Genomic DNA, 22,757 nt, shown 5'->3' on the forward strand with positions numbered 1-22,757 from the left:
TGAGCTAAGATCCGGCCACCGCACTCCAGCCTGGGCGACAGAGCAAGACTCCGTCTCAAAAAAAAAAAAATAATAATAATAATAATAATGGTATTGTAATAATACTAATATTATTGTTTAGGTTGTTTCTTTTGGTTTGTTTGTTTTTTGAGACAGAATCTCCCTCTTTTGCCCAAGCTGGAGTGCAGTGGCATGATCTCGGCTCACTGCAACCTCTGCCTCCTGGGCTCAAGCGATTCTCCTGCCCCAGCCTCCCAAGTAGCTGGGATTACAGGTGTGTGCCACCATGCCCGGCTAATTTTGTATTTTTTAGTAGAGATGAGGTTTCACCATGTTAACCAGGCTAGTCTTGAACTCCTGACCTCAAGCGATCCACCTGCCTCGGCCTCTCAAAGTGCTGGGATTACAGGCATGACCCACTATGCCTGGCCTGTTTAGGTGTTATTACATGTACTTTGTATAACTTATATATGTGTATAAAATAACAAGTAACTCAATATTGTTAGAAACCCAGATTTTCAGTTAAAGATAAAAGAGATACTAGTATCAAATCAATGAAGTTAGCTATAAATTCTGTAATCTGATTGAGTCACATATTTGAGTAAAAAAATCTGTAATCTGAAATTAGAATTGGCAATGTTGGTATGAATTTATAAGTAATTTTCCTCATTCTATAAAATATATACATATAAATATATACATATATACACGTGTATGTGTGTGTGTATATATATATATATCTCCTGGTTGTGTTCACTGAAAGGCCAAGAAGAATGACAGTCTAATGGCTGTGAGCACCCTGGGTGTCCAAATTCAGAGTTTAAATGCCATTTCCCACTGAAAGGAACCAGTGAGGCTTTAGGAAATGATTGATTTTTGATTTCAGAACTAGGGCAGAAATTGCACAAGGTGGGCCTGTGGCGTTTTGTTATGCCTGAAAGCAAGGTAGTTATCAAATGCTGCTGAGGTGGCCGGGCATGGTGGCTCACGCCTGTAATCCCAGCACTTTGGAAGGCTGAGGCGGGCAGATCACGAGGTCAGGAGATCAAGACCATCCTGGCTAACATGGTGAAACCCCGTCTCTACTAAAAAATACAAAAAATTAGCCGGGCGTGGTGGCGGGTGCCTGTAGTCCCAGCTACTTGGGAGGCTGAGGCAGGAGAATGGCATGAACCTGGGAAGCGGTGCTTGCAGTGAGCCGAGATTGCGCCACTGCACTCCAGCCTGGGCGAGAGCGAGACTCCGTCTCAAAAAAAAAAAAAAAAAAAAAAAAAAAAAAAAAAAAAAAATTGCTGCTGAGGTGATGCGAAAAAAAAACAAACAACACACCGAAGGCCCTACAGCTCAGGGATTACAGCATTGGTCTTGTAAAGGAGTAATGACTGTAATGAATTAAAACAAATATATACAAATCCATGAGTTCATAGTGATACTAAAAAAAAATCACTAATCATTCACCTTTGGATCACTTAAGAAAACAAATGTTTATTTTGAAAATTGGTATATAAGAGGAAAAAAATCAAGCATTTATTCTTCTGTTTCAGGGTACTCAAATCATTTGTAAGGATAATACATGCAACAAAATGGTAGAATTAGAAAGTCACTATTCACACCTCCTAATGAAACTCTGAGACAAGGCAACTGTCATCCAGTGTGATTACAATTACGAGGTGAAAGTTGATGGGGAACTTTATAACTGAACTACTGATTTATTGAACATCACTAAAAGCAAGGCAGCCAGATACCAGGCACCTCTTAATGCAATAAGGTAGGAAGTACACACCACCTACGAAATATTCTTGCCTAAAAATGGACCCTAAATCTAATCAAATTTTTAGGTCTACTACCAAATGACAAGAAACATGGAGGGTAAAGAAGCAAAAGACACCAAGAAATTTAATTTATTCAAGGAAAGATAAATAAATAAATAATTGTTTTAAAGACACCAAGATAATATAATCAGCCAAGCCAAGGATGAGAACTGATATAGATTGAAAGTTTTAAGATATTCTCAACCAACAATGTTGCATATTTTTCCTTCCTTCCTTCCTTCCTTCCTTCCTTCCTTCCTTCCTTCCTTCCTTCCTTCCTTCCTTCCTTCCTTCCTTCCTTTCTTCCTTCCTTCCTTCCTTCCTCTCTCCCCTTCCCCTTCCCCTTCCCCTTCCCCTTCCCTTCCTCTTGTCTTCTCTTCTTGTTTTTTTTTTTAGAGGCAAGGGCTAGCTTTCTTGCCAGCTGGACCTCCCAAAGTGCTGAGATTACAGGCGTGAGCCACTGTGCCCCACCAGATCTTATTTTCTTTCTTTTTTTTTTTTTTGAAATAGACTTTCGTTCTTGTTACCCAGGCTGGAGTGCAATGGCGTGATCTCAGCTCACCGCAACCTCCACCTCCCGGGTTCAAGCGATTCTCTTGCCTCAGCCTCCCTAGTAGCTGGGATTACAGGCATGCGCCACCACACCTGGCTAATTTTGCATTTTTAGTAGATATGGAGTTTCTCCATGTTGGTCAGGCTGGTCTCCAAATCCCGACCTCAGGTGATCTGCCCACCTTGGCCTCCCAAAGTGCTGGGATTACAGGTGTGAGGGTGTGAGCCACCGTGCCTGGCCTCTTTCTTTTTTTTGGGAAACGGAGTCTTGCTCTGTTGCCCAGACTGGAATGCTGTGACGTGATCTCAGCTCACTGCAACCTCCACCTCCTGGGTTCAAGCAGTTCTCCTGCCTCGGCCTCCCAAGTAGCTGGGATTACAGGTGTGTGCCACTGTGCCTGGCTAATTTTTGTATTTTTAGTAGAGATGGGTTTTTGTCATGTTGGCCAGGCTGGTCTCAAACTCCTGACCTCAGGTGATCCACACGCCTCAGCCTTCCAAAGTGCTAGGATTATAGGAGCGAGCCACCACATCCGGCCCAGATCTTATTTTCAATAAATAAATGTAGGCCAGGTGCAGTGTCTCATGCTTGAGCCCAGGAGTTCTAGACCAGCCTGGGTAACAAGTGAGACCCTGTCTCCACAAAAAAATAAAAAAATAAACCCACCCAAATTATAAAAAGACATATTTAAGACAATCAGAGAAACGTGAATATAGATTAGTTATTACGGTGTTCATACAATTTGTCATCTAAGCAGAATATGTTGAGAGTTCAAGAAGGCGCTATTAACAGTTGTGCTGGTACAAAGGTGTACACTGGATTTGTCCCGGGCAAACGTGATTATCCTGGTATTACACAATTTTGTGGAGTATTTTAGATTGATAATGTTAGCACATTTATGTTTTTGTGAAAGCTATTAGTCAGAAAAGCAGTTCTGAAAGGTTTTAGTCTCAGGATCCTTTACACTCTTAAAAATTATTGAGTCATACTCATTAGGATGGCTAGAATGAAAAACACTGAAAATAAATTTTGGCAAGGATGTAGAGAAATTGGAAGAGAAATTGGAATGCTCATACATTGCTGATTAAAATGTAAAATGGTGCGGCTGCTATGGAAAACAGTGTGACAGTTTCTTAGAAAGTTAAACATAGAGTTAGCCATAGGACCCAGCAATTCTATTCCTAGATATATTGCCAAGAGAACTAAAAACATGTATTCATACAAAAACTTGGCTACAAATGTTCATAGCTGCATTATTTGTAATATCCAGTGGAAACAACCCAAAAGTCAGCTGATGACTGGGTAAACAAAATGTGGTATATACATACAATGGAATGTTATTTAGCTATAAAAAGGAATGAAGTTCTGATACATATTACAACACGGATGAACCTTAGAGACATTATGCTAAGTGAAAGAAGCCAGAAACAGAAACAAAAGGCTACATATTGTATGATTCCATTTATCTGAAATGCCCAGAAGAGGCAAATCTGTAGAGTCAGAAAGTACATTAGTGGTTGCCAGGAGATAATGGGAGGGGACATTTAGAAGTGACTAATAGGCCCGGCGCGGTGGCTCATGCCTGTAATCCCAGCACTTTGGGCGGCCGAAGTGGGCAGATCACAAGTTCAGGAGTTTGAGACCAGGCTGGCCAATATAGTAAAACCCCGTCTCTACTAAAAATACAAAAATTAGCTGGGCATGGTGGCGGGCGCCTGTAATCCCACCTACTCGGGAGGCTGACTGTAGTCCCACCTACTCGGGAGGCTAAGGCAGGAGAATCACTTGAACCCGGGAGGCAGAGGTTGCAATGAGTTGAGATCATGCCACAGCATTCCAGCCTGGGCAACAGAGCGAGACTGTGTCTAAAAAAAAAAGTGACTAAAATGGGTATAGAGTTTTCTTTTGGGGTGATAAAAAGGTTTTGGAATTAGCTAGTGGCAGTGGCTGCCCAACCTTGCAAATATACCAAAACCTATTGAAGTGTACACTTTATTTTTTTGTTTTTTTGAGACAGAGCCTCACTCTGTCACCCAGGCTGGAGTGCAGTGGTGCGATCTTGGCTCACTGCAACCTCTGCCTCCCCAGTTCAAGCAGTTCTCCTACTTCAGCCTCCAGAGCAGCTGGGATTAAAGGCGTGTGCCACCACACCCGGCTAATTATTGCGTTTTTTAGTAGAGACAAGGTTTTGCCATATTGGCCAGGCTGGTTTCAAACTCATGGCCTCAAGTGATCCGCCCACCTTGGCCTCCCAAAGTGCTGGGATTATAGGTGTGAGCCAGCGTGCCTGGCCATGAGGTGTACATTTTATTTATTTTTTAAATTTTTCTTGTTTTTTGTTCCTGAGGTGTACATTTTAAAATAGTAAGCTGCTGGTCATGGTAGTACGTGCCTGTAATCCCAGCAACTCAGGAGGCTGAGGCAGGAGGATTGCTTGAACCCAGAAGTTTGAGGCTGCGGTGAGCCATGATTGCACCATTGCACTCCAGCCTGGGAGACAAAGTGAGACCCCAACTCTAAAACAATTAAAAATAAATAAAATTATGAATCTAGTGGTTTATGAATTAAATCTCAAAAATATTTTAGAAGTATTAAGGACCCCAAAGAGCTTTTCTTTATGTGTGATGGATAAATATTCAGATAAATGGATTATTTTCTACCCTAGAAATTAAAACTGAAAAATTTTTTAAATACTCATTTGATTTTTAAAAATGGCCTGGGTGCGTTGGCTCACACCTGTAATCCCAGCACTTGGAGAGGCCGAGGTGGGTGGATCACCTGACATCAGGAGTTCAAGACCAGCGTGGCCAACATAGTGAAACCTCATGTCTACTAAAATTTAGCTGGGCGTGGTGGCAAGCACCTGTAGTCCCAGCTACTTGGGAGGCTGAGACAAAAGAATTGCTGGCCAGGCACGGTGGCTCAAGCCTGTAATCCCAGCACTTTGGGAGGCCGAGACGGGTGGATCACGAGGTCAGGAGATCGAGACCATCCTGGCTAACACGGTGAAACCCCGTCTCTACTAAAAAATACAAAAAAAACTAGCCGGGCGAGGTGGCGGGCGCCTGTAGTCCCAGCTACTCAGGAGGCTGAGGCAGGAGAATGGCATGAACCCAGGAGGCGGAGCTTGCAGTGAGCTGAGATCCGGCCACTGCACTCCAGCCTGGGTGACAGAGCAAGACTCCGTCTCAAAAAAAAAAAAAAAAAAAAAAAAAGAATTGCTTGAACCTAGAATGCAAAGGTTGCAGTGAGCCGAGATTGTGCTATTGCACTCTAGCCTGGATGACACAGCGAGATTCCATCTCAAGAAAAAAAAAAAAATTAAATTTAAAAAACATAGTAATAATAAAGATATTACATGTTAAGGACTTACTTTTATGAAAATAAGTATATTTTTCAAACAGCATCATGACAAGTGACATTGTTTTACACTTTTGTCAACAGATTTGTAAAAATTTGCAACTCTTTCACATCTGGTTTAATGGGAGACAGCTGGATTTTCAGATTTGTGGCTGCATTCAATCTATGTTGGAAAATTCTACTGTACACGAGATAATGAGAACAAAAAGATAAACAATATATTAATATTGTTATAAAAATAGTTTTGACCTAGCAGGCTGCCTGACAGGGTCTTGGTAAGTCCCAGGAATCCAGGCCACACTTTGTGAAGTATTATTAGAAACACACACAAGTATTAATTGTTGAAATGATGCAATGTCTGGGATTTGCTTTAAAATTCCCAACACTGGGCAGTAGACACTGAGCAGACCAGATTCCAGTCGCTCGTGGGCATGGCTCAGCTTCCTCTGTGACCATATCTGGCAAGTCCAGTGTGGATGAGATCGAGAAATTAAATAAGCCGAAACTGAAGAAGACAGAGATGCAAGAGAAAAATCCACTGCCTTCCAAGGAACAGATCGAACAGGAGAAGTAAGCAGGCTTCGTAATGAGGTGTGCGCCACCAATATGCACTGTTCATTCCACAAAGCATTGCTTTCTATTTTGCTTCTTTTAGCTGTTTAACTTTGAAGGATGCAAAGAGGTTAAATCAAGTTTAAATGACTGTGCTGCCCCTTTCACATCAAATAACTGCTGCTGCTGATGGCTGTGCCTGCCTCTCTTATCTGCCTGTCTAGCTGGTGGGAAAGAAAAGAACTTGCATGTTGGTGAAGGAAGAAGTGTGGTAGGATGACAGTGAAATCTAGAATAAAACCAAGCTGGCCCAAGGCATCCTGCGGGTTGTAAAATGCAGTTTAATCAGAGTGCTTTTTTGTTGTTGTTGTTATTGTTCAAATAATTTTAATTATGGGAATGCATTTTGTTTGTTTGTTTGTTTGTTTTGAGATGGAATTTCGCTCTTGTTGCCCAGGCTGGAGTGCAATGGTGCGATCTCAGCTCACTGCAACCCCATTTCCCAGGTTCAAGCAATTCTCCTGCCTCGGCCTCCCAAGTAGCTGGGATTACAGGCGCCTGCCACCACGCCCAGCTAATTTTTTTTGTATTTTTTTGTAGAGATGGGGTTTCACCATGTTGGCCAGGCTAGTCTTGAACCCCTGACCTCAGGTGATCCTCCTGCTTCGGCCTCTCAAGGTGCTGGGATTACAGGCGTGAGCCACCGCGCCTGGCTCAGTTTTTAAAATAGGCAAATAAAAAGTTTAAAAACTTGAAAAATAAAATTCTCCATGACAGGGGATGGTGGTGAAGGAGTGGTCAAAAGTTAGATGAAAAAGATTATCAACATCTTGACAATTGTAAAAGCTGGGTGATGGATCACAGATGTCCTCTATGTTAATCTCGCTTCTTTAGTGTAACTCTGAAATTGCCCATAATAAAAATTGTTGTTATTAGCTAGGTACAGTGGCTCATGCCTTTAAGCCCAGCACTTTAGGAAGCTGAGGTGGGAGGATCACTTGAGCTCAGGAGTTTGAGACCAGCCTGGGCAACATAGTGAGACCTCGTCCCTACTAAGAATAAAAAAATTAGCCGGGCATTAGTGGCACATGCCTGTGGTCCCAGCTACTTGGGAGGCTGTGGTGGGAGGATCGTTTGAGCCCAGGAGGTCAAGGCTGCAATGAGCTGTAATCACACCACTGTACTCCAGCCTGGGTGACAGAGCAGGTTGCTGTCGCAAAACAAAACAAACACAAAAATATTGTTGTTATTGCTCTTATTTCAATCAATGCTTATTTAACAGAGCAAAAGACGTGGAGGTAGTTGGTAGGAGGAAAAACCATGTTAAGGACTGGATATGTAAAGATGCAAAGATGAATTAGATACAGTTCCTGCATTCAATAGGTTTTCATCTGATGAGGGGAAACAATGATGCACAGCTGGAAAGAACTGTAAGGAAGACATCCGATAAAGAACCCATCACATTTAACAAGCATCAGGCGCTCTGCTGAGGGCCTTACATGCACTTCCTCCTCAAGGCAACCCTCTCAGACTGGTATCATTATCTCCATCTTGCAGAGGAGGAAACTGAAGTTCTGAGAAGTTGAGTAACTCGCCCAAGATCTCACAGCAGAAAGTGGTAGAGCTGCAACTTACACTTCAGTCTGTTGACTCCAAAGCCTGTGCATTTCACGGCTTTGGAGTCAGTCACCTTTCAGTCACACAATCCTGGAACATCACTCTCACTGTGTACCACATAAATGGCACTCATCAGAGGCCCAGCTGGTGGCCTAGAGGAGCCCACAGTCTTTAGGAGAACAACAGATATTATCAGCCAGGTTGGTCTTTACACTGTACCTATGTCCTCATTCAATCCTCACAATTTAAACTCACGGAGTAGGGGCTGGGCGGGGTGGCTCACACCTATAATCCCAGCACTTTGGGAGACCGAGACAGGCAGATTGCTTGAGGTGAGAAGTTTGAGACCACCTTGGCCAACATGGTGAAATTAGCCAGGCATGATGGCGGGTGCCTGTAGTCCCAGCTACTTGGGAGGCTGAAGCAGGAGAATTGCTTGAACCTGGGAGGCGAAGGTTGCTGTGAGCCGAGATCACACCACTATACTCCAGCCTGGGCGATAGAGTGAGGCTCTGTTCTAAAAAAAAAAAAAAAAAAAAAAATTCATGGAGTAGGCATTTCTGTCCAAGTTTGCCTTCCTTGTCTTGACTTTCTTTCTCAAGGTTTTGGGAAGCAACATCTCTTAAAAAGAATAAATTCAATGGCAACTCTCCTGTAATTAGCAAATGCAAATAACCATATGTAAGGATATGGATTCAAGACCATAAAGATAAAGAAGTAGGTTCATCACATCCCTATTCATAATGCAGAAACGTCAAAACAGTGGAAGCTTGCTTATCAGTGGCACATCCACACTGGGGAATTCTCCAGCCGTTTTCCTTTGTTGTTGTTGTTTGTTTGTTTTTTTAAGAATGACATGGAGCTAAGCCAGATGTCAAGGAGAGGTTTCCATAAGGTATTGTTAAATGGTGAATGTAAGATTTGTGAGCCAGGTGTGATGGCTCACGCCTGTAATTCCAGCATTTTGGGAGGCCGAGGTGGGTGGATCACTTGAGGTCAGGAGTTCGAGACCAGCCTGGCCAACAGAAATGGAAGGCTGAAATAAATTCCTGGGAATTGATGACTAAATGGTAAGCAATACCTCTTAGCTTTCCAAAGACCATACGATCAACAATTTTAGATGAAGATTTCTTCATAAGGATAAACAAAAGTGAGAGAAAGTAAAAAAGGAAGTATTTACTCCCCTTCATTCTAAGAGTAACAAACTGATGAAATTGAAGCGTGACAAATATACCAACCACAGCTTTCAAGGTTCATGTGGTCTAAACATGGTTAATAATAGGAGTTTGAAACACACTATAAGGGCTGGCCGCAGTGCCTCACACCTGTAATCCCAGCACTTTGAGAGGCCAAGGGAGACCGATCACAAGGTCAGGAGTTCGAGACCAGCCTGACCAACATGGTGAAACCCTGTCTCTATTAAAAATATAAAAATTAGCCAGGCATGGTGGCACACACCTGTAATCCCAGCTACTTGGGAGGCTGAGGCAGGAGAATCACTTGAACCCGGGAGGCGGAGGTTGCAGTGAGCCGAGATTGTGCCATTGAACTCCAGCCAGGGCGACAGAGCGAGACTCAGTCTCAAAAAATACAAAAATAAAGAAACACACTGTAAGATAACTACTGCTTGTAGCAGAGCTACTTTTCTGATTATAGGCCAAATGAAAAAATAATATTACAATATTTATCATCTTTGAATGCCTGCCAAGAATGAGACAACCACTATATTCTTTCAGTTTAATATTTTTACAAGTATTTAGCTGGGTGCGGTGGCTCACGCTTGTAACCCCAGCACTTTGGGAGGCTGAGGCGCGTGGATCATGAGGTCAGGAGTTCGAGGTCAACATTGGTGAAACCCCATCTCTACTAAAAATACAAAAATTAGCCGGGCATGGTGGTGCGTGCCTGTAATCCCAGCTACTCAGGAGGCTGAAGCAGGAGAATTGCTTGAACCTGGGAGGCGAAGTTTACAGTGAGCTGAGATCGTGCCATTGCACTCCAGCCTGAGCAATAGAATGAGACTCCGTCTCAAAAAAAAAAAAAAAAAAAAAAAAAAGAATATTTTTACAAGTATTTAGGGTAGGTAGTACATTATCTAAGAACATCTTACCCAAATGATAAGACCACTGTTTTTTACTTTAGTGCTCCAAAATGTTCAATTTCATTGTTGAAATGTTCTATGTGCCATATTTCTCTCCAGCAATTGCTATTTCTCTGCTCAGCAAAATGTCTTAAAACAAAAACAGGCTGGGCTCAGTGGCTCATGCCTATAATCGCAGTGCTCTGGGAGGCCAAAGGAGAAGGATTGTTTGAGCCCAGGAGTTGAAGACCAATCTGGTAATCAGGGAGACCCCCATCTCTACAAAGTAAAAAATATTCGCTGTGCATGGTGCTGCACACCTGTAGTCCCAGCTAATTGGTAGGCTAGGGTGGGAGGATCACTTGACACCAAGAGTTAAAGGCTGCAGTGAGCCATGATCATGCCACTGCACTCCAGCCTGGGTGACAGAGTAAGACCCTCTAAAAAACAAAAAAAGACAACAAATCCACACCTGTTGTCCCCAATTATCCACTCAACTTTAAAAAATTTTTATTACTTGAGCATGTTTCTTAAGTTTTAGTTTTCTTTCTTTTTTTATTTTTATTTTTTTGGAAATTAGAGTTATCCTGGAATATTTCTTTTTAAAATTGCTTTAAAAACAGAGACGGAGTCTCATTACATTACCCAGGCTGGTCTTGAACTCCCAGGCTCAAGGGATCCTCCTGCCTCGGCCTCCCAAAGTGTTGAGATTACAGACATGAGCTACTGCGCCCGGCCCTGGAATGTTTCTTAAGTTTTAAAAACTTTATAAAGTCCCCCTCTGTTTTAAGAAATGCCATTTATTTGTTGAAGAAGTAAAGCCACGTGTCCTGTAAAATGTCTGAAACTCTAGATTGGCAGATTGCTTCCTCTTGATGTTATTACTTATTTATTTATTTATTTATAAACCTTTTTTGAGACAGAGTTTCGCTCTTGTTGCCCAGGCTGTAGTGCAATGGCACAATCTTGGCTCACTGCAACCTCCATCTCCTGGGTTCAAGGGATTCTCCTGCCTCAGCCTCCCGAGTAGCTGGGATGACAGGCAAACACCACCATGCCTGGCTATTTTTTGTATTTTTAGTAGAGATGGGGTTTCACCATATTGACCAGGCTAGTCTCGAACTCCTGACCTCAGGTGATTCTCCCACCTTGGTCTCCCAAAGTGCTGGCATTACAGGCGTGAGCCACCGCACTCGGCCATTTATTTATTTTTTGAGGTGGAGTTTCGCTCTGTCGCCAAGGCTGGAGTACAGTAGCACAATACCGGCTTACTGCAATCTTCACCTCCCGGGTTCAAACAATTCTCACACTTCAGCCTCCTGAGTAGCTGGGACTATAGGCATGCACCACCACTCCTGACTACTTTTTTGTATTTTTAGTAGAGACAGAGTTTCACTATGTTGGCTAGCCTGGCCACAAGTGATCCACCTGCCTTGGCCTCCCAAAGAGCTGCGATTACAGGCGCTCTTGATGTTATTGTTAATTTATTCCTCTATCTAACCCATTTCCTGGAAAGGGGTGGTTGGAAATAGAGATAAAATGAAATTTAGGATCAGCCTTTGGGGTGGGGCTGTGTACTTCTTACTGTATCGCAGGAGGCATGTGATGTCTGATTGTCCCACTTTTACTAATGATAAGACAGATTGATCTGTTACAAAAGTCTCCATCAATCTTTCCCCTGGTCGCTACAAGAGCCATGAATAATCACTGCTTAATTTTATTACTTTATTAGAGTTACAAAATGGCAATTTCCTAATTCTGTAATTTCCTTTTGCATCTTTACCTGGAACTCTGCTTTAAATAGAACTTTCCCCCAGCAACCAGTTATCTGATCACCCTGAATACAACTTGCACAGCAAAAGCAGGATAAATGCTTGATATTTTCCTTTCATTAACCAGGTTTTAGAATAATGAATTTAGTGCCTTAGCGACCGTCAATGAATACCTGATATTTGGTGGTTGTTCTTGTTAGTTTTTATTTTATTTTATTTATTTTTATTTTTGTGGAGACAGGGTCTTAATATGTTGCCCAGACTGGTCAACTAACTCCTGGACTCAAGCTATCCTCCCACTTCAGCCTCCCAAAGTGCTGAGATTTGGGAGGCATGAGCCATTACACCCAGCCTGTTCTTACTAGTTTTATATGATCTTAAGGAATTTTATACAAGTAATGAGTTATATCCCATTGTAATTATTCTTGTTTTACTCAAATCGTCCCATCTTTTGCCAATGGGGGTCTTTTCATTTTGGCTTCTGTGCCCTATTAACATGATCCAGTAGTCGTGGATTGCTTCCTTCCATTTTAGAATGGCAAGATTGAAGCAACCACTGTGTCCAAGGAGCCCCAATTCCTTGTAAGGAGAAAGGTTATTTAAGGGCTACAATTTGAAGAGTGAGATGCCATTGCTCTTGAATTCGTATTGATTTTAGTTTTCTAGGTCTCAGTGGATGACACATCTAGGAAATATATACTCTTTAAAAGCAGAAAAAAATCATAAATCTGTATTAATATATCCAATTCAGATTTAAAATTTCAGGCTTATACTTCTTTAAAATGAGACTTGTATCTCTCCTCTCTTTTACTGCCCAGGCTGGAGTGCAATGGCACAATCTCGGCTCACTGAAACCTCTGCCTCCCAAGTTCAAGCTATTCTCCTGCCTCAGCCTCCCAAGTAGCTGGGATTACAGGTGCGTGTCACCACGCCCAGCTAATTTTTTTTTTTTTTCTTGTATTTTTAGTAGAGACGGGCTTTCACCACATTGGCCAGGATGATCTCGATCTTTTTTTTTTTTGAGACAGAGTCTCGCTCTGTCGCCCAGGCTGGAGTACGGTGGCGCGATCTCGGCTCACTGCAAGCTCCGCCTCCCGAGTTCACCCCATTCTCCTGCCTCAGTCTCCCGAGTAGCTGGGACTACAGGCACCCGCCACCACGCCCGGCTAATTTTTTTGTAGTTTTAGTAGAGATGGGGTTTCACCATGTTCGCCAGGATGGTCTCGATCTCCTGACCTCGTGATCCGCCCGCCTCGACCTCCCAAAGTGCTGGAATTACAAGCGTGAGCCACCGCATACGGCCGATGTCGATCTCTTGACCTTGTGATCCGCCCACCTTGGCCTCCCAGAGTGCTGGGATTACAGGCATGAGCCACTGCCCCCGGCCAAAAATCTTGATTCGTAATAACATTAATGTAATTACTTACTTGCTTTATTCTAAAATATACACATAAAGGTATTAAAATAGCAATGTTGTTATTACTAAACATAAGATTACCTGGGCGTGGTGGCTCACGTCTGTAATCCCAGCATTTTGGGAGACTGAGGTGGGCAGATTACCTGAGGTCAGGAGTTAGAGACCAGCCTGGCAAACATTGGTGAAACCCCACCTTAGTAAAAATACAAAAATTAGGCAGGTATGATGGCGTGTGCCTGTAGTCCCAGCTACTTGGGAGGCTGAGGCAGGAGAATCAGTTGAACACAGGAGGCAGAGGTTGCAGTGAGCCAAGATCGCACCACTGCACTCCAGCCTGGGTGACAGAAAGAGACTCCGTCTCAAAGAAAGAAAGAAAGAGAGAGAGAGAGAGAGAGAGAGAGAGAGAGAGAGAAGGAAACCCATAAGATTATTGAATATAATTTAAGACTTCTTTGCTATTTGCTTTTGTCTTTAGGGTATGCCGAGTAAATAACTGCAATCACCTGGGCATGGTGGCTCACTCCTGTAATCACGGCACTTTGGAAGGTGAAGGCAGGAAGATTGCTTGAGGCCAGGTGTTTGAGACAAGCCTAAGCAACATAGCTAGACCACCCTCACCATCTCTACAAAAAGTAAAATTAGCCAGGTGAGATGGCACATACCTATAGTCCCAACTACTTGAGAGGTTGAGGCAGGAGGATCACTTGAGCCCAGGAGGTTGAGGCTGCTTGAGCCATGATTGGGCCACTGCACTCCAGTCTGAGTGACAGAGTGAGACCCTGTCTTAAATAATAATAATAATTTCAATCAAATGCTATGTTTCAAGTCACTTGAAATAGGCTTCTTTTCTATATGGCTGTGATATTCATTTTAGGTTTCGACTCAACTGGGTCAAGGAATACCCAGATAGCTGGTAAAGCATTATTTCTGGCTATGTCTGTGAGGGTGTTTCTGGAAGAGATTGGCATTTGACTCAGTGATTGAGTAAGGAAGAGCTGCCTGATGTGAGCGGGCATCATCTAATTTGTTGAGGGCCTGGATAGACTAACAAGACAGAGGAAAGTCTAATTCACTCTGTCTTCTGGAGCTGGGACACCCATTTTCTTCTGCCTTTGAACATATGAACTCTAGGTTCTCAGGCCTTCAGACTCTGGGACTTACACCAGGGGCCCACAGGTTCTCAGGCCTTCGGACTCAGACTGAATTAGGCCACTGGCTTCCCTGGTTCTCCAGCTTGCAGATAGTATATCATGGGGCTTCTCAGCATCCATAGTCATGTGAACCAGTTCCCCTAATAAATTCCCTCTTATCTACCTATCTGGAAAATTCTGACTTATACAATGGCTATGTGAGGAACTTGATATACGTTTATATGCATTTTTGTTTCTTTTCAATCTTCTAGGAATGGCTTTTCTCTTCTCATTTATTATTATTTTTCTTTGTAGAGATGGGGTCTTGCTGTGTTGCCCAGGCTGATCTTGAATTCCTGGTCTCAAGTGATCCTCCTTCCTCAGCCTCCTAAAGTGCTGGGATTACAGGCATGAGCCAGTGTATCCAGCTTATTCATTTTTCAACACACTCAATTTTTCCTTCACCCCACGAATCCAGCAAAACTGCTTTTTCTCAGGCCCCCAGTAGCCTCCTCATTGCCAAATTCAGTGGAGTGAAGTGGTACACTCTTGACTCACTGCAACCTCCGCCTCCTGGGTTTAAGCACTTCTCGTGCCTCAGCCTCCCGAGTAGCTGGGATTACAGGTGCGCAACACACACCTGGCTAATTTTTTTTATTTTTAGTAGACATGGGGTTTCACCATGTTGGCCAGGCTGGTTTCGAACTCCCGACCTGAGGTGATCGGCCTACCCGGACCTTCCAAAGTGCTGGGATTACAAGCATGAGATACCGCGCCCGCCGCCCTGCTCGGTGCATTCTTTTTTTTTTTTTTTTTTTTTTTCTGAAACAAAGTCTCACTTTGTTACAGTAGTTAGCTGGTCACGCATGAGCAGGGCAGGAGAGGGCTCCGCCCAACACACACAAATATCAGGAATGTCAGGCAACCATCAGGTGATGGTCAGGCAGTTAAGTGTCGTTCTAAAATAATAATTGGTCACAGCCGGTGCCAGGGAAAGGCAGGATCCTAACAAATAGAAAACACCTGAAATGTGATCATTGGCTTCTCGAGAAGGCCTCAGGGGTTAGGCAAGTAGGTTCAGGAATGTGCCTGGAGACAGCCCTCCCCAAGGGAAGAATCAGGGAAGAAGTAACAAGAGCCCAGAAGCATGCCAACGTATAAAACCCCAAGTCAAAAGGTCAAACCTCACACTTGTTTTTCAAGTCACACACTTGCTCCTCGTCCAAGTATATGTTCTTTCCTTCCTTTTATTCCTGCTCTAAAGCTTTTCAATAAACATTCACTCCTGCTCTAAAACTTGCCTTGGTTTCTCCTTCTGCCTTAGGTCCCTCGGTTGAATTCCTTCTTCTGAGGAAGCAAGATCTGAGGTTGCTGCAGACCCCTACAAATTAGCCTTGTCTAATATATTTTGGTGCCATGTGACTCAAATACCTTCCACTGATAACAACTCTGTTGTCCAAGCTAGAGTGCAGTGGCGCAATCATGGCTCACTGCAGCCTTGACCTCCCGGGCTCACGCGATCCTCCTACCTTAGCCTCCTGGGTAGCTAGGACTATAGGCACACAGCCCAATGCCTGGCTAATTTTTTGTATTTTTTATATATATATATATATATATATATATTTTTTTTTTTAATAACGATGGGGTTTTGCCATGTTGCCCAGGCTAGTCTTGAACTTCTGACCTCAAGCAATCCTTCTGCCTCGGCCTTCCAAAGTGCTAGGATCACAGGCATGAGCCACCGTGCCCGGCCTCTTTTCCATTCTTGTACACAATTCCATTTCCAATAAAAACTTAACCCAGATAATGTCACCTTTCTGCTTCAGTCCCATTATAAGTTAGAATTCCCTAACATGGCTACTAGGCCCTCCCTGATCTGCTCCTGTGTCTCTTTGACCTCACTTTGTACCTCCCTTCCCCATCTCTCACTAAGCTTAATTACATGGGATGTGTTCGCCAACAGCCCAAGCTCTATTTTGTCGCAATTTCTTTTCTTTTCTTTTTTTGTGAGAGGAAGTTTCGCTCTTGTTACCCAGAATGGAGTGCAGTGGTGCCATCTCAGCTGACTGCAACCTCCACCTCCCAGGTTCAAGCGATTCTCCTGCCTCAGCCTCCCGAGTTGCTGGGACTACAGGCGCCCACCACCACGCCCAGCTAATTTTTTTGTATTTTTAGTAGAGACGGGGTTTTGCCATGTTGGCCAGGCTGGTCTTGAAGTCCTGACCTCAGGTGATCTGACCACCGGTCCTCCCAAAGTGCTGGGATTACAGGCATGAGCCACCAGCCCCGGTCCTCAGTTTCTTACATACACTCTTCTGTCTGGCCTTTCCCTACCTCTTGTCATTCTTGTGATCTGAGCTTAAACATCTCTTGCTCAGGAAGACCTTCCTTGTCCATCCCTCTCCTCTGGTTTTACGAAGGTAGTCACTGGATACCTCACAATGGTTGGTCCCTGTAATATGAATATGCTTGTTTAGGCTTCATCTCCCCCATTAGACTGTAAACATCTTGGGAGTAGGAGCCATTTTGGTCTTGCTCATTGGCATAATGATTGGCATGTAGGCACTCAATATGTGTTGGTCTTTTAATAAATTTGAGAAGTTTGACTCTAAGTACAATCATCCACATCAGACTTCTCTACAAATTGTATATTCAGTGGGCATCAGCTCTGCCCAGTGAGAGAAAGCAAACCTGGAATGCAGTGCTTGTGCATTAGTACAGGCTCAATAAGGGACAGCTGTATTAGTTGGGATACTGGCAGGTGAGGAATACACACAAACTTCCTTATTTCTTACAGACTTTTCATTTAGTCCCCTTGTTTAGTTGCATGGCTTCCTATGACTTTATTTTATTTTATTGATTCATTTTTTTTGAGATGGAGTCTCGCTTTATCACCCAGGCTGGAGTGCAGTGGCGCAATCTTGGCTCACTGCAACCTCTGCTGCCCGGATTCAGGTCATTCTCCTGCCTCAGCCTCCTGAGTAGCTGGGACTGCAGGCGCATGCCACCACGCCTGGCTAGTTTTTGTATTTTCAGTAGAGACGGGGTTTCACCATATTGGCCAGGATGATCTTGATCTCCTGACCTCGTGATCCACCTGCCTCAGCCTCCCAAGGTGCTGAGATTACAGGTGTGAACCACTGCACCCTGCCCCTTGTGACTTTAGAAACAAAAATAGCTTATAATTAGCATGACTTCGAGTCTTTCATATATACTCTTTTATGTACTCTTCTTAATCACACTCTGAGGCAGTTACTATATCTCCATTTTATAGAGGAGAAAAATGAGGCTTAGAGAGATAAAGGAACAGACTGAGGTCTCCCAGCTAATTAGAGGCAGAGCTGGGTTTAAAACCCATTCTTTGAATTCCAGGGCTAGCTTTGTTTATTCCACACTACAAATTAATCTCATAATGAGGCATGGAAGGGAAATATCCCATGTTTTCCCAAAACACAACCACATTTCATCACTGACTCTTGCCAGTGAACCTTTTGTTTCTCAAATACTAGGAACAAAAACTATTCACTTGGAAGTGCTCTTTCTTCCTCTGTACGTGCCTCATGCATTTCTCTTTGTAAACAAGACTTTAAATAAATTACTTCTAGGCCAGGAGCAAAGGCTTATGCCTGTAATCCCAGCAATCTGGGAGTCCTAGGCAGGAGCATCACTTGAGATCAGGAGTTTGACACCAGCCTAGGCAAAAAATTGAGGCCCCCATCTCCACTAAAAAATAATAATAAGAAGAAAACCAAAGAAATTACTTCTAATTGTTTTATTCTGTAGGCACGTCTCACTTAAAGAAAAGCATTTTATGTAGATATCTTTGTGTTTTAAAGTCTGTAAATTAGGTAAAAAACTCCTTAAGTATCATTTTAGAGAGTGTTTTAGTCATAAAAAGGCTCGACATGGACTTCTTTAGATAATGAAAACCCCTGGCATGTTTCAGGCCATTATTCAATTCAATGTGCACAGCTTCCAGAACACAGAATGCAGAGATGCCTGGAATTAATGGTCTGGCAGCAAGTCTGTTTCTCATGTTTTCCAATCTGAATGTATAAATTTTTAAATCTTACAAACCTGTAATGAATGTGTTGGATTACTGTCTTTGCTCTATTGTCAGCATATAGAGACTCGGCTTCTTGGCAGAATGATGAAGTTAAGGATATTGCATTCTAACCACAAGGAAACACAGATCTCCTTGTCAGCATTCTTCCTTTCAAAAAGGTTGCTTAAAGTGGTGCTTCAAAGATAATTCTATCCTAAAACACAGTGACTTAGGAAAAAAAAAAAAAAAAACGAGAAATAAAGATAATTCTAGCTCACTAAATTTAGGGTGTGGAAAAAGTCCAAAACGAGAATATTCACTGGGTAATTGTGCAAGAAATGTTAATATGTGTGATAAGGGGAGGGTGTTCTACCCTCCTGATGCTTGCCTCTGCCGCCTCTCTCTGTCTTTCATTTTGCCTTGACATACAACATACAATTTATCAAGTTTAAAAGTTAAATGAGGGCCAGGCGTGGTGGCTCACGCCAGTAATCCCAGCACTTTGGGAGGCCGAGGCAAGTGAATTGCTTGAGCCCAGCCTGGGCAACATGGCAAGACCCTGTCTCTATTAAAAAAAAAAAAAAAAATTGCTAGTTGTGGTGGTACAAACCTGTAGTCCCAGCTACTTGGGAGGCTGAGGTGCGAGAATCACCTGAGCCCAGAAGGTTGAGGCTGCAGTGAGCCATGACTGTGCCACTGCACTACAGAGTCTAGGTGACAGACTGAGACCCTGTGTTACTCTGTTCTCATGCTGCTATGAAGAAATACCTGAGACTGAGTTATTTATAAAGGAAAGAGGTTTAATTGACACAGTTCTGCATTGCTGGGGAGGCCCCAGGAAACTTACAATCATGGCAGGAGGCAAAGGAGAAGCAGGCACCTTCTTCACAGGATGGCAGGACTGACAGAGTGAGTGCAAGCATGGGAAATGCCAGATGCTTAAACAACCGTCAGATCTCGTGAGACTCACTATCATGAGAACAGCATGGGGGAACCACCCCCGTGATCCAATTACCTCCACTTGGTTCTGCCCTTGACACACGGGGATTATGGGGATTATAGGGATTACAAATTAAGATGAGATTTTGGGTGGGGGAGCAGCCAAACCATATCAGACCGTGTCTCAAAGGAAAAAAAAGAAAAAAGAAAAGCTAAGTGAGGCAGTCAACTCTTTGCCACTGCAACCACATTTTAAATATGAAATGGGCTGTGTGCGGTGGCTCACGGCTATAATCCCAGCACTTTGGGAGGCCAAGATGGGTGGATCACCTGAGGTCAGTTCGAGACCAGCCTGGCCAACATTATGAAACCCTGTCTCTACTAAAAATACAAAAATTAGCTGGGCGCGGTGGCAGGTGCCTGTAATCCCAGCTACTCTGGAGGCTCTGGGAGGAGAATTGCTTGAACCTAGAAGGCGGAGGTTGCAGTGAGCTGAGATTGAGCCATTGTACTCCAGCCTGGATGACAAGAGCGAAACTCCATCCCCCCCATGCCAAATAATAAATAAATAAATATGAAATTATTTCATAACTGAGTTACTCCTTTTTTTTTTTTTTTTTTTGAGAAAGGGTCTCACTCTTTTGCCCAGGCTGGAGTGCAGTGGTGCGATCATAGCTCACTGTAGGCTCGACCTCCTGAGCTCAATCAGTTCTCCCATCTCAGCCTCCTGAGTAGCTGGGTCCACGGGCCCACGCCACCACATCCAGCTCACCTTTGTTTAAACTTTTTTGCAGGCATGGGGGTCTCACTATGTTGCCCAAGCTGGTCTCTAACCCCTGGGCTCAAGTGATCCTCTCACCTTGGCCTCCCAAAATGCTGGGATTACAGTTGGGAGCCACTACACCCAGCCATATACCTGAGTTATTCCTGAAACCATCCTGAAGTCACAGCTACTCTTCAAAAATCTGTCAGCAAGTTATCTGCTCATCTTCATATTCAAGGCAGATTTCTAGTCATCCTCAGTTAACTCACAAAAAGAGAAGTTAGCAGCACAAGTTAATAGAAGAAGCTTACTGGTATCTGAAGCTTGCTTTGAAATGCATTTTTTTTTTTGAGTGACAAGGTCTTGTGCTGTCACCCAGTGTCTGGACCTTTGACACTTCAGTAAGCTTCCTGCATTCCATATTAGGCACAAAGGGTGACAGATGGGGCAGGGGCCAGAAAAGGTGCCCAGGAGACCAGCAGCTTAGTGGTTAAATGGTGTGTACAGGATGGCTGGGGAGTGTTGATCTGTGTGACTCTGAGGTACATGAATATTTCTGGAAAGAAAGAAGCATTGCAGACAGGGTATGGATTTCCCATGATCTCAGAAGCTTGGTAGCTCAGCAATTTAATGGGAGGAAAACTGTAATTTCTAGAATCTTTGAGTTTGCAATGGAGATTCATGCTTATAACATAATACTGATGACCACCAACTTGCTTGTCTCTTGGTCTTTGTCCTTCCAGATTTAAAAATATTCTTTCTTTTTTTTTTTTTTTTATTTTTTATTTTTTTGAGACGGAGTCTCGCTCTGTAGCCCAGGCTGGAGTGCAGTGGCCGGATCTCAGCTCACTGCAAGCTCCGCCTCCCGGGTTCACGCCATTCTCCGGCCTCAGCCTCCCGAGTAGCTGGGACTACAGGCGCCTGCCACCTCGCCCGGCTAGTTTTTGTATTTTTAGTAGAGACGGGGTTTCACCGTGTTAGCCAGGATGGTCTCGATCTCCTGACCTCGTGATCCGCCCATCTCGGCCTCCCAAAGTGCTGGGATTACAGGCTTGAGCCACCGCGCCCGGCTAAAAATATTCTTTCAATTTCTTCCTCATGGCAGTTATTTATATATATATATATATTTATATAGTATATAAATGTATTTATATATTATATATAGTTATTTTATATAAATATATGTTATATATATATGCTGGGATCTCACTATGGTGCCCAGACTGGTCTCAAACTCCTGGGCTCAAGTGATCCTCCTGTCTCAGCCTCCCACAGTGCTGGGATTACAGGTGTAAGCCACTGTCTCTGGCCCCTCATGGCACTTTTTACAGCCTCTCTGTTTTTCTGCAGATGTAAAATGAGAGTAAAGGAATCCAATAGAAATGTGGACAATATTGAAGGCAGAGAGGACTTCTTCCCGGCATGTTATAATTGTGCTATTGCATTTTTGATTCGTTTTGATTTTTTTCTGCCTTATGACCAGCTTGAACAATCCACTATGCTACCAAATCAATTTCTCCTACACTTAAGCAAATCTAGTTTTTTCTTCATTTGGGTTGCTATTTGATGGCCGCCCTCACATTGCACCAAAGTCGCCATGGATTCTATTCCTCTCTCTGAGGGTATCAGCATCTTCTTGAGAAATAATAGACATATATAAGAAAACATTCAGAAACTCAGAGCTGGTTGCTGTGGGGGCTTAAACCACCATTTGGGTGTACTCTTAGTAATCTGTGTATCCTTTGAACTATTCATGACCATCGTGGCCCATGAGGAGGGTTTTGCAATGACTTGGCGTTCTCAGCCATGATAGAGGCTAGACTGGGATGAAAGGGGAAAAAAGAGGAAAGAAAGGAAGAGGGAGAAAAAATGAATGGGAGAGGAGATGCGATTGATAAGAAAGCAGTTCTAATCCCAGTGTGCAATGGCTGCAAACAGCAGCTTTCTTGGTGGTGTACATGGCATGTTTCTTATATGGGTTGCTCTACGGGTCCTTGGAGACAGGCCTTTCAAATGTATGTTCATGTCTCTGACCTTGCACTACCCCCAATGTAGGCTCCAAACAGGCATTCCAGGTGCCTTTGGAAAGCCCCAGGGCACTGTGGCCAGGGTTCACATTGGCCAAGTTATCATGTTCATCTGCACCAAGCTGCAGAACAAGGAGCATATGATTGAAGCACTCTGCAGGGCCAAGTTCAAGTTCCCTGGCCGCCAGAAGATCCACATCTCCAAGAAGTGGGGCTTTACCAAGTTCAATGTGGATGAATGTGAAGACATGGTGGCTGAGAAGCAGCTCATCCCAGATGGCTGCAGTGTCAAGTACATCCCCAATCATGGCCCTCTGGACGAGTGGCAGGTCTTACACTGGTGAGGGCTTCCACTGCGCTGCCCCCCCTCCCCCAAACTTTTTTTTTTTTTGAGATGGAGTCTTGCTCTCTGTTGTCCAGGCTGGAATGCAATGGCATGGTCTCAGCTCACTGCAACCTCCAGCTCCTGGGTTCAAGCGATTCTCCTGCCTCCGCCTCCCAAGTAGCTGGGATTACAGGCACCTGCCACCATGCCCGGCTAATTTTTTGTATTGTTAGGAGAGACGGGGTTTCACCATGTTGGCCAGGCTGGTCTTCAACTCCCGATCTCGTGATCCACCCGCGTCGGCCTCCCAAAGCGTTCAGATTACAGGTGTGAGCCACTGCACCTGGCCTCTGCCCCCTCTTAATA

The 22,757-nt window shown here is 43.7% G+C and overlaps 1 protein-coding gene and 1 pseudogene across 1 annotated transcript; both read left to right on the plus strand.

Annotated features, from left to right (window-relative positions):
• The first annotated feature begins 21,924 nt into the window (after nucleotides 1-21,924).
• Nucleotides 21,925-22,045, plus strand: LOC112630864 (annotated as a pseudogene).
• On the plus strand, nucleotides 21,964-22,410 carry LOC112630143 (60S ribosomal protein L10-like). Its single transcript, XM_025394319.1, has one exon. The coding sequence runs from the start codon at nucleotides 21,964-21,966 to the stop codon at nucleotides 22,408-22,410; it is 447 nt and encodes a 148-aa protein (XP_025250104.1).
• Nucleotides 22,411-22,757: the final 347 nt, after the last annotated feature.

The sequence above is a fragment of the Theropithecus gelada genome, chromosome 8 (genome assembly GCF_003255815.1).
Source record: "Theropithecus gelada isolate Dixy chromosome 8, Tgel_1.0, whole genome shotgun sequence".
Lineage (NCBI taxonomy): Eukaryota > Metazoa > Chordata > Mammalia > Primates > Cercopithecidae > Theropithecus > Theropithecus gelada.

Excerpts from the sequence above, each read along its gene's own strand:
- LOC112630143 (XM_025394319.1), top strand. The coding sequence starts at position 21,964 with ATGGCTGCAAACAGCAGCTTTCTTGGTGGTGTACATGGCATGTTTCTT.